Source organism: Ictidomys tridecemlineatus, chromosome 1 (assembly GCF_052094955.1).
Source record: "Ictidomys tridecemlineatus isolate mIctTri1 chromosome 1, mIctTri1.hap1, whole genome shotgun sequence".
Taxonomy (NCBI): Eukaryota; Metazoa; Chordata; class Mammalia; order Rodentia; family Sciuridae; genus Ictidomys; species Ictidomys tridecemlineatus.
The window spans coordinates 160765118-160777377 of record NC_135477.1 but is presented as its reverse complement, the minus strand read 5'-3'; the positions used below and the strand labels follow the sequence as shown (position 1 = coordinate 160777377).

The 12260-nt window shown below is 39.8% G+C and overlaps 1 protein-coding gene across 7 annotated transcripts in view; it reads right to left on the bottom strand.

The window, feature by feature from the left end:
- Positions 1–6394: 6394 nt before the first annotated feature.
- Positions 6395–12260, bottom strand: part of Acsl6 (acyl-CoA synthetase long chain family member 6) — a 57890-nt gene continuing 52024 nt past the window's right edge. For all 7 annotated transcript variants that reach the window (XM_021733606.3, XM_021733602.3, XM_021733604.3 and 4 more), the window contains one exon: positions 6395–10017. In XM_021733606.3, coding sequence (XP_021589281.1) covers positions 9880–10017 — 138 coding nt within the window. In that variant the 3' untranslated portion in view covers positions 6395–9879. The remainder of the gene's footprint in view (positions 10018–12260) is intronic.

Below are 12260 nucleotides of genomic sequence, written 5' to 3'. Positions count from 1 at the left end.
CCCAGAAGCTACCTCGTGGACATCTGGGCATCTTGTGGTCAAGGCAGAATACTCCTCAGGGGCTCCGCGACCCTTGGGGCTCAACTCAATGAGTTTCCCTTGTCTCCATAAACCCAGGTTGAACCATCTGGCTGCATCCAATAAGCATATTGCACACACGACTATAACAAGTCTCCTTTTTTCTTAATTTTTTTTTCACAGCATTGGAAAATGCAGTCTGTAGAGATAAAATTAGGAAAAGCTCAAAGACTTTTTCTGGGATTATAAGCACATATATACCCGGTGTATTCGTAATAAAGTTACTCTGAAGTTTTGTATTTAAAATTTTCTCATAGAAACATTGATGACAGTTGATTTAATATATAATTAATCATCAAAATACAATAACAAAAGAAGAAAGAACAGAGGGTAGTGTTAGGTGCAGGACAGGCTGAGTAAGCTGTCTGCAGGGCATGCCGAACAAAGTTAGCTGCAGGATGACCTGGCCACTCAAACCCCCTGTCTGGTTCTTTATCACCTGTTTGCTTCAAGCCCAAACACCCAAGCCCCCCTCAAGGCTGAGCGCTTTGCCCCCCTGCTCAAGGCTGAACACTCAGCCTGCCGCTCAAGGCCGAACACTTAACCCCCTTTTGTGCCAACAAGGCAGCTTGCAGACCCAGAGACCCCATTAGATTTGGGCTGTAAAAACTCCTTCCTACTGGGCCTGTCTCTCTTGCTCTCCATCTCTCTTACTCTCTCTCTCGCTCTTTCTTGTGTGCCCTCTCTCTCTTGCTCTCTCCCTCTCCATTTCTCCTCTTTCCTCTCTCTCTCTCTCTCTCTCTCTCCTTCTCTTTCTCTTTTCTCCTCTGTTGGATTGCTTCAATAAAGCTCTCTTGGTCGTTGTGATCACTTTTCTTTCATTGGTGCCAAAACCCGGGAGAGGGTTAAAACCCACTTTTGGGTCCCTCTTCCTTCAGAAGTGCCACTCACTGGACAACATGAACCCATTTTCTCGATCACCAGAACTCCATCCACCACCACCTTCGATTGGTGAGTTTCCCCTTCCTGGAGTCCCAAACCCAATGGTGGAGTCAGGAGGATTTGACCTTTGATCGTCCGGCAAACCTCTTTGCCCACCTGCGGGGAGGAAAACACCCCACCACAGCCTTCAAGGCCACAGTGGCCCTCAGGGACTCCTTCCTTGGGCAGATTAGACTCTTGGGTTCAAAATTATTCCCCTTCCCAGCTGGTAGTTTACCAGTATAGGCTTTGTAGGTCTCCCTCAAAGGACTGTGTAACCTCCAGGGACACATAACAGAGAACCAAACATCACACCCCACCCAGACCTTCATGGTTTTGGTGGGTCTCATAAAGTCCTAGTTCTCACCTTCAAGACTTGGCCGCTAGAGAGATGCTTACCCTCCCCTTCCTCCCTCTTCCCCTGTCTCTCTCTTTCCCCTCTTTCTGGCCCTGGGAGTATCTGGCCTCTCCAGGAGGGGTCCCGAAAAGCCTTGGCCAAGGTCTCCCCACGGCTCTGGCTCTGGCCAGGATGAGAGCTTTGACTGTCAGGATTCGGTGACAACCAATCTCTGCAGCTCGAACCTGCCATTAAGGCACTCCTGATTTTTGGCTCTAGCGGGGACGCCCCTTTTACCAATAAATCAGTTTCCTCCTTCTCTCCTATACTATCTTTGCATCTCCTTCCCTCTCCCTTATACTACGTTTGCGATCTCTTCTCTCCTCCTTATACTACCTTTGTGACATGGGTAATGTGTCCTCTCTGCCGGTCGACTTTCCCCTACAATGACTCTTGGATAACCTCAAAACCCTCTCCTTGAGACCAAACATCAAACCCAAAAAATTGATCAAATGTAGCACTCAGGCCTGGCCCACTTATCCTTTAGACAACCAAAGCAGATGGCCCCCTTTTGGTTCCCTGGATCCCTCCATTCTAAGTGGTCTCTACAATTACCGTGCGTGTTCAGAAAAATGGGGTAGTGATTGCTTATGTCCAAGCTTTCTTCTTGCTTGTGCTCTCTGCACCTCTTGCAAACCTCTGCAAATTTTTCTAGCTTGCAAACCAACACCCACAACCACTGATCCCCAACTTTCTCCTCCTCTGGACTCATCCACTACTTTTGATCCTGCTGATGAACCTCCACCCTATCACCTGGCTCCAATAGATCCTCACCCTCAGCCTTCTGCCCTAGCCCCTCCACCGTCTCCCCCGCCTCAATAACCTGCTTTCTCCCCTCCCATTACTAAATCAAAAACCTACAGGACTTCCTTTCCTCAGACTGTTTCCCCATTGCATGAGGTAGCAGATACTAAAGGTATCCCTCCACCCTCTCACTCCTCTCTTCTACTGTCAGCGCTCACACTGGGTCCCACCAGGTCCTCTTACCAGCTAACCCAAAGCTCAAACGAGCTGAGAGCCCTCAGACCTCTATCCAAGATCTAATGAAAATAGCCTTTAAAGTTGCTTTGTCATCACTGAAAACAGGTTACTAAGAATTTAAAGTCCCTTACAGGCTTTTTAGGATACTCACTCCTGTCTTCTTCTTCTTCCCCTCTGCTCTGTTCTACTGCTTAAGTTTTCCTTGCTAGAGAAAATCCCAAACCCTTTTCCCATTATTTTTTTACATCTCCTTCCTCATTCTCAGATCCGCTGGAGCTGCTCTCAGCCCCACCTTCCTGTCTTCTCCCCCTCCAACCAGAGTAAGAGGCTCTCTTACTCTCTCTCTTACTCTCTCTTTCTTCTTTCCCCCCCCCCTCTCTCTCTCTCTCCATCTCCATCTCTCCTCTTTTCTCCTCTGTTGGATTGCTTCAGTAAAACTCTCTTGGTCCCTCTGAGTGTTGTGGTCACTTTTCTTTCAGGTAGGCATTCTTTCCTGGTTAGACATACTAGTGCTTTGAGACACTGAATCAGTGTTTACTGAGCACCATACTCAGTGTTAGGTATTGTCAGTGTTAGGTATTGTAGTAGATAGGATACAAAGGTAAATCAGAAATAGTCATTCAGGCAAAATCTCACAGTTGTGCTACAATATAAAGTGATTATCTTATTCCAATATCCTTTCTTTAGTCTCATTCATAATATGCTAATAGCCTCTAGTCTACAAGCCAAGTTTTGTAGCTCCCCTTTCTCCTTTAGGGGCTCTTGTGAAAAAACTTTAAAGTTTTAAAATGACCTTTGGGAGGTCTGGACCCTGAGAGGGACTAGGTCCAGAAATGGAAGAAACACTGAAAAATGGAAAACAATTTAAATCAAAAATTGATCATCCCTAGAACTCTGGTGCTCATCCCTAGAACTCTGCCTTACTACATTGAATCATAGTCACTAAAGTGTCATCAAGTAGAGATTTATGGGGATTAATTCGTAACTTTAAAATTGGAATAAATTCTAGCATGGTTTCTTTAGCCAAAAGAATCCTTATGTTACCTAAGTCATTAGTCAAAGGCCCCAGCTCTGGTTGTTCCAACAGACCAGGCTCTGTCACCTGTTCCAAGATGCAAATCAAAGTCACCAGCAATGGTAAAGGGCAAGAAAGGAGCTTTTAATCAAAGTGGCCACACAGGGAAGAACACATGTAGGGGAACAGTGACCAGAGATCTGCCTTCAAAGGAATGAAAGCAACTGAGATTTTATAGAAAAAGGGAACAAAGGCAAGGATTGGGTGTTTGCATAGCTGGGAGATTTACATAGCTATCAGAATAAACTATCCTGGTCAGGTAGTCTGATTGATAATATTATCTCAGGACTGGTTTTTGTGAAGCTCTGGGACACTCATCGTCACTTGAGGGGGCAATTTGGATCCCAACATGAGAACATCGTGTAGGGAGGTGCTTTGGTTTCATCATGGGGTAAATAGTCCCAGTTAGTAGGGGCAATCTCATTATGGGGTAATCTGTTCTGTGAGGCTTGGCAGTTGCTTAGAGGTAGTGTTAGTCCTTTGTTATAAAGATGATTGTCCTGGGATCCAAGAAAACTGCAGAAGAAAATGACTCCGAGGGAAAAAAGTTAAAAAGACAGAGTCAAAAAGGGACAAAATGGAGTTTGTTAAGGTGACTGAGCCCTCCTTCACTTAGAAACGATCTAGCTGTTCCTCGTTTTGCAGCTGAGGAAACCACAGCCTAGGGAAGTTCCTTACAAGGGATGGTTAACATTGGGGCCATGACTGTCCTGGTATTTGACTAGTATTCTCAACCTGTTCCCATTCCTTCTAACATGTGTTGGGAAAGAGGTAGGTGAGCAAGGCCAGATGTTTGAAGCTCTCAGAAGCCAGGGAGGGGAGGGACTAGAGACAGAAATAATCTGTTTACAACTTCACCTAAAGCCAGCCTAAAAAATGGAAAAAAAGAAACCTGTGTCATTATAGCACAGAACCAAGGTTGGGTTCTTGTCTCATGAATTTGAAGAATAAAATCCATGGTACAAGGGTGAGAGCAAAGTAACAGGATTATTAGAGTAATAGAAATCAGAGTTCCTGAAGAGGGAGGAGTCCCAAGAGATGCTGAAGAGTGACTATTGTCTGGGGCTTTATATATATATTATATATATATATAATATATATATATATTATATATATTCTGATTTTTAAATAGCCTTTTTATAAATTTCTTAGCAAATACCTATAGGTGCTGTTTGTGCTCTACTGCTCAGAAAGTTACTTACGGGCCCATCTCCCTATCTGCCCAGCCTTATCTTTTCCTCCTGACTTAACTATAAGAGGGTGAGGTAGGGCAGAGGCATCTCAACTCAGTCATCTGTCTCCCCTGATTCCAACCCCAATACATAGACACCAGTACAAGACACCGGAACTTCCATATCCCCATTGTAGTGCTCCCAGACATAGACCTATGTCTATACTGATGGTATTTAGTTCATCAAATGATGGGTTTGAGTAGACTGGAAACAGTCATGGATAGACTAACTTCTATGGGCAAATAAATTCCAATTTTTGATGAGATTTCTGAAGAAAGCATTCTGAAAACAGCCACTGGGTTTGAGATTGCTTAAAGCCCAAAGGAGGTCTTTCTGCCTGATGGTTTATTATGGAGTAATCCACAGAAGAGCCTTGTGGGTTTTTAGGAGTCCATCTGAAAACCAGTTTATTTTTGTTTAGTTTACAAAAATGAAATAAATCATAGCAATGGATCAAATGTACTTTCAGGTATTGCAGTGTTAATATTCTGCAACATATAAAAGGGGACCAAGAAGATTTTCCATCAGTAGGTATTTCTTCAACATCCACTATGGGCCATATCTTCTGCACTGGGGCTAAAACTTGAAGCAACTCAGTCTGGGGGTAGGGACAGAGAGAACATCAATCAATCAACCATATGGGAAGCTTCTAAGTTGAAGTTGAGTTTTAAGAGACAAATGGTAGGAGTTGAGAGATTAAAGGAAAGGGATTCTAGGGAAAGGGGACTGTATGTGCAAAGGAACAGAAGCACAGGATAGCTTAAGGGCACTACCAAAAGTAACTGGTGATTAGAGCTGAGCCTCCATGGGGAAGGGTCAGGATAAGAGATGCTAGACCTTGTATGCTGAACCAGGGAGTGTGAACGTGATCCTGAAAACTATGGAAGGTCATCAAAGGAGCGTTAGGCAGGAAAGTGGTATGACCAGATGGCCATGGCTGAAATGTGGATGGTAAAATTTGAGGAAGCAGAGCTGGGAATATGAGGACTACTTAAGGAAACAACTGTAGCATCCACATGAGATGAGGGTGACCCAAACTTCACAAATAATTGTGAGAATAGAGAGAAGTGGTTGATATCACATATATAGAGAAGATAATCTGCAAAATTTAGATATGACAGAATGTGCCATCTTAAGAAATTTTAATTTGAATATGATTAAAGAACATTATGGAAATATTGTTTGAAAAAACAGTATTTTTGAAAATTTCAGTATGGTTTTATTTGTTCTTTTAGAATAAAAATGATTTAAGTCCAGGTGGTGTAGTGGCACATGCCTGTAATCTCAGCCTATACCCAAAGACAGATGCAAGAGGATCGCAAGTTTGAGGCTAGCCTCAGCAACTTAATGAGGCCCTAAACAATTTGGTAAGACTCTGTCTCTAATAAAGGTTGGGGATGTGGGTCAATGGTTAAAGCACCTCTGGGTTCAATCCCTGGCACACACACACACAAAAAAAACCACATTTAAAACCAGGACACAATTGATGATAGTAGGAGTTCCAGCAAAGGCAAAAGAGAATGTCCCTGGGTGCACCATAAGTTTTTGGAGTTTGGGGAACCTTATAGAGGATGCAGACAATGTAGAATATTCTGGTTGGCAATGGAGCTTGATCCACTGATGCCATAAGCACTGTGATTGAACATTACCAAATACACTCTCATCAGGGAATCTGTTATATAAATATATAAAATAGTAATTGTAAGCAACTTTGAGAAATGAAGTCTTTATTTTTTTACAAAAGTTTTCATAAATGCATTTTATAGTTGGATGCATGCTATAACAAAGCAAATGAAAATATAATTGGTTAAGATACTTTTATGCATATTTAAAAAGTAATATTTTAATCCCCTCAGTTTTCAAAAATTGAAAGTAGAATAAGCAAGTCTTCAAAAAATATCCATTTCCACCCCCCCATGCAGTTACTGCAATGATTTAACAAGGAAAATTAAAATAATCAGTCCAATGAATGTTTAAAAGCCATTGTCACTTTGTGAAAACACTTTCTTGGGACCAAGTTTAGAAGTGCTTGTATTTCAAGTATTTACCTATTGCCTCTGTGTTACAACCCTTAAAGTGATCTCACTGAAGAGTTTCCCATTTGGAGTTTGGTCCTCATCCTCATTTGGATGCTAATCCCATCCTGATTGTAGTTAATTATAGATTCACAGGATTATATAACATATTTGAGAGAAAATTTAGATTACTAGGATCCTTTTTTCTTTTCATTTAAATGTCCTTAAAATAAAAACTGGCAAGAAAACACAGCCAACTTATAGTTTACCAATTTCATACATGATTAGCCATTCTTTTTTTTCCTGAGATATTAAACAAGTTTCTAAGTAGTTGGTTTTCATGCAAAAATACATTTTCCCATTCTTCACATTCATTTTTATAGTATTTTGTATTTTAAATAACTACACACATTTGTGCTTTGTACATTTGGAGCAGAAAAGATAATTTCACATTTTTTAGAGCAGAAAAATAAAAGATAATCAATTTTTTGATGGGTGACATAATCAAATTAAGTGCTAACTTCAGGTTGCTAAAACATTACCTGATTACAAAAATTCCAATGGAAACTTGTTTTTCTCATGCTTTTAATTTTACCTAAATTTAGAATGTAAGAGTGACTTGTGTAATCCTTGAACTTCTGAGTTACTAATACATGGAGCTAGGCCTAGGTACTATACCTGGCCACAGTCTCCTTTCCCACCTGGAGGGGAAGCCTCAATACTATATAAGGACATTTTTATGGCAACAGGAAAAAAATGGTGCATACTTCATGTTATAATATATACAACAGGATTGGTTTGTAAAACGAGAAACAGGTCCAAAAGGCCAAACAGTTAGGAACATATTTATGCTTAAGCAACTGATTCTCTGTTACACCTCTAGTCTTAAACAGGATCCAATGGCCAAAGTGAGCATGACTCTTAAGTACATAGTTTTTTTTTTTTTTTCTGCATTGGTTAAAGAAAAACACAAACTTTTTCTCTACAAAATAAGGTTGAAAAATCTGAAGCAAGAAATATTTTTTCATTAGTACATATTGTTTCATTTGTCATTTATTACAAACTTAAGTGGAATTATAAGAATAGATGAGTACATGCAATGTATTTAAGGCCCAGTGTTTACTTTTCTCAGCACATCTGCACTAACCCTAACCAATGGGCCCAACTATGATAATTTAACTAGAGATCAGAAAGTCTTTTAGAATACAGGATCTTTTGAGTGACCAAAAAAAAAAAAAGAAAAAAAAAAAAAGAAATCTTAAGCTGTCCATAAGTAATTATATCAACTGCTATAAGGTGTAAATAGAATCAAAATAAGTTTCAAATGCTTAAATTACATTACTTGCCCTTAAAATAGTATGAATTTCCAATTTAGGTAACGATTTTCACCTTTAATTGATAAAATATATATTAAATATTTTTAAAAGCCAGTGCTGTACAGATATGATTTTGGACATCTTAAGTATTTGTTCAGTTAGAAATGCCTTTGAAAATTAATATTAATTATGAAGATTAGGCATGGGTGGCACACACCTGTATTCCCAGTGACTCAGTAGGCTGAGGCAGGAGAACTGCAAGTTTGAAGCCAGCCCCAGCAACTTAGCAAGACTGGGTACAGTGGTGCATGCCTGCAATCCCAATCACTTGGGAGGCTGAGGCAGGAGGATCACAAGTTTGAGGCCAGTTTAGCAAGTGAGCAAGGCCTAAGCATCTTAGTGAGACCCTGTTTCAAAAATAAAAAATAAAGAGGTAAAGGGCCCCTGGGTTCAATCCCCAGTAACAAAAACAAAAACAAAAACAAAAAACAATAACAATGTGCACAGAACTAACTCATTTATTAAATGCCAAATTTGCATGTCTTCAGAAAGACTATGCCCAAGAAATATGTAAAAAAAAAAAACTGAATAAATACATCAAATGATGCCGTTGTCTACTTTTGACAAGACTTAAATGTAAGTGTACAAGCACTGATGTAGATTCATCCAGTAGACCCATATGATTATGCAGTTTTTAACTGACAGCATTCATTCAGAGTTTGGACTTCCTCCAGGGGAAGGAGTTTCTGCCCTGAAACACTGAGCACATATTTTGAATTAACATACATAAACTGCATATGAATTGTTTGATGGACCTAAGGTATTCTAAGGGCATTTTAAAGAGATTCTTCAAAATTGTTATTAAGAAATTATTTTCTTTGGAAATAATATCCACTTCTCCCCATATCATACCTTGATAGTCTTATTGAAAGAAAGTGAAACTGTTCAGAATTGCAGCCATATTTGGTTTCCCAGGCCTGGTAAATGGAAGAAGGAAAGGCCCCAGCAGCAAGAAGTATTAGGTATATTACTGCTCCTCACTCTGAAAAAGAAACTCCATGTTTCTTTTTAAGTCTTCCCCAAGGATCTGTTCATCATAGAGTCAATAGATTTAAGAATTCATTATGGTAAGAAATCCACAAATATGTGCAAACTATATTTGATTAGTTTTACATTACATTTTTTTATAGGTAGTTCTTAAATATCTTAATGACATTAATAAATGAGAAAACATTGAAAGACTTTCGTAAGTTGTTCTATGATTATCATATTCTAGAATATCTGAATTTAAATTTTTCATGAATAAAAGTAAATCAGAGATAAAACTTCCACCTCAATAAGGATTGTCATGTTTAACAAATCTGAAATCATGAAGAATGAGTTATCATGTTTTAGTGTGATTCTATACACATCATTTTAATTTTTAAGTCTGACTTGATTGTAGTTTTGATAATCAGTTGTTGAATGAGGTAGACATTGCCTAGATATTTGCTGTATCTGGTTATTATTCCACAAATAATTAAGTACAATATCAGTTATGCTTTTCCTTTATGTTTAATAGTTCTGTGAACATTGAGAATATATTACTTTTAGTGGTACACAGTTCTTGAGAAAATCTCTTAATTTTTACATTGCCATTTGCAATATTTTAGCAGCTTGCTACAATATAATTTTAATAAAAATAAAGTGTACTCAGTGATGATAGAGAAAATATTGTTAAAGACCTCTTGGGACAGGAAAAGGCTCAGTCATAAAATCAGGTGCTTATTCTTTCCCAGCTGTGTCATTTTTACTCGTTAACTTTCAAGAATTACTATAATATTGCTGCACAGTCCATTATACTGAGAAGAACTTTCCTTGAACTTCACATGGAGGTTGAGTAAAGCTCTTCTATTTGTTTTTTGAAGTACTCTCTCAGCTCGGGTCTCTTAGCCTTTAGTGTTGGTGTCAGCAAGCCATTTTGAACTGAGAACATGTCAGAATGGATGTAAATGGCTTTAACCTAAAAATCAAATGCAGAATACATCTTTAACAGGAACAAAACATAGCATTAAGAGCATACATGGTGAAAGTAAACAGGTATATAGGAACAGACAGATGTGTTGATAAACACTATGCTCAGTCAAAAAAATTCAGCCCACTTGATGTGTCTGAAAGCCATTTCCCCCCTTCCTTCTTATTTTTCCAGTGAACAAAAGTGAATTGGTTGCTTACTCTGTGCCAGGTACTGAGGATATAAAGAGGTATTATAAACATACCCACCCACAGGGAGTACACATTTGCATACAGCAGAGCAGACAGAGATGCTGGGCAATTATTAACATGGTATACATGGGATGAAGGACCTTGAGAGTTCAGTAAATGGTAGGTAAGAGGGAGGAGCATCAGGGAAGACTTCCATTTCAGTGAGGATTAGAAAAATGAGTAATAGTCAACCAGCAAAGGGGAAGAGAAGGGTAGAGAAGGGCATAATAGGTAGAGGCAGCCTCAAGAAAAAAGCTAGGGGCGGGGGTTGCGGGATGGTTAGAAATGGCAGAGCATAAGAAGGGAAATCCAAGAGGTTTCTTGGTCTTGTATAAAATAGGTAAAGTGAGTGATGAAGCTGAAATGGTTGATGGGCCACTTTATGCAGGAGCCCAACCTTACTCTATAGAGTGGTACTGAAGTGGTACATGGAGGTTGAGTAAAGCTCTATTTGTTTTTTGAAGTACTCTCTCAGGTCGGGTCTTTCACAAAGAGCAATGGCAGGGCAGAACACACACCTTAGAACCATTTCTCTTGAAGAAATTTCTCTTGGAGAAGTGAGAAGGTGGCTTGTGAGAAAGCGCAGACTGGAAGCAGGGCAACTCTTCAGAAGGACTAGGCAATTCATGGGAGAGGAGTGAAAGGCCTACAGAGATGAGTAAGCAATTCTAACCACTCAGAGATGAACTGGCGAGAAGAGTCGAGAGGAAGGCAACTTCTGGGATTCCTAGGTTTCTGTTTTCGATGGCTGCCTAAAGACAAGATGCTATTCACAGGAGGAATATACAGTCTGGGGGGATATGATAAGGTCCAGTGAAAAACAAGCTTCACCATGGAATTTTATTTCACCAGAGGGGAGGCATGGAGAGATCACAGTGTCCACATTACCTACTCTGATGGGGTAGAACGCAAGCCTCCTCATTCAGTCTCCTTGTGAAGCAGAATGAGGACTGGACAGGATGGAAGGGACTGATCTAGGGGAGCATGGTTAGGCTCCTCTCATGTGCAGCTCCAGCAGGAAGGCTCATGGTCAGTTCTTTGAAAGTCTTATGTTCTGGGCTTGGGTAGGCTAAACCCTGAAGTGACATCATGACTAAGTAGTTACATCTTGACAACTGGACCCAAATTCAGTAATTTTGTTGAGATGATACACTTATATCATTAAATAGCGATGATATTTAATCAAGGCTGCAAACTGCGGTACTGCAGACTTCAAAGAATTAAATAAAAATATATGTTCTAAATGCACACTTACATTCATTCATCATTTGGTGTAATTGATAATTATTGAGCAACTACTATGTGTCAGGTACCATGTTAGGCTTTGGGAATACAAAGAAGACTAAGTAACAATCCCTGCCCACATGTAGTTTATAATCTAATGAGAGATACTGCAGTATGATACAACTACTATGGGCACGGCACAGAGAGGGATACTGATGGCAAGCAGATGGTTGCTTCCATGTACCCATTCCTTCCACAATAATAGAACCATGACTTGGTTTGGGACCAAAACAAGCTATGTCAATCATTACAGTCCTGTTCCCTGATTTCTTAGCTCTACTTTCATCTAAGGGAGAGCCATGAGATCTGTTTTTGGCTATTGAAAAAGGAAAAGTTTTGCTTTGCTATTAAAGTGGCTATCTACACCAATTTTCCTTCTTTTCTTGAAGGTGGACAACGTCCAAACCTATAGCTTCCACTTTGTAACCATGAGGTAATAAACCAATGTGGAGAGTAGAATGATGGATGAGTCTAGGTCTTTGAGGATCTGCACCTACCTGGGACAGCCTGTCTTTCAACTTCTTGTGTGTATGTGTGGAACCAAACCCAGTGTGTTACAGTTGATTGCATTTCTCATTTTTTTTTTGTACTGGAGATGAATCCAGGGTTACTCTTATCACTGAGCTAAATCCCCAGCCCTTTTATTTTTTATTTTGAGACAAGGTCTCACCGGTTGCCCAGGTAGACCTTGAACTTGAAATCCTTCTGCTTCAGTAT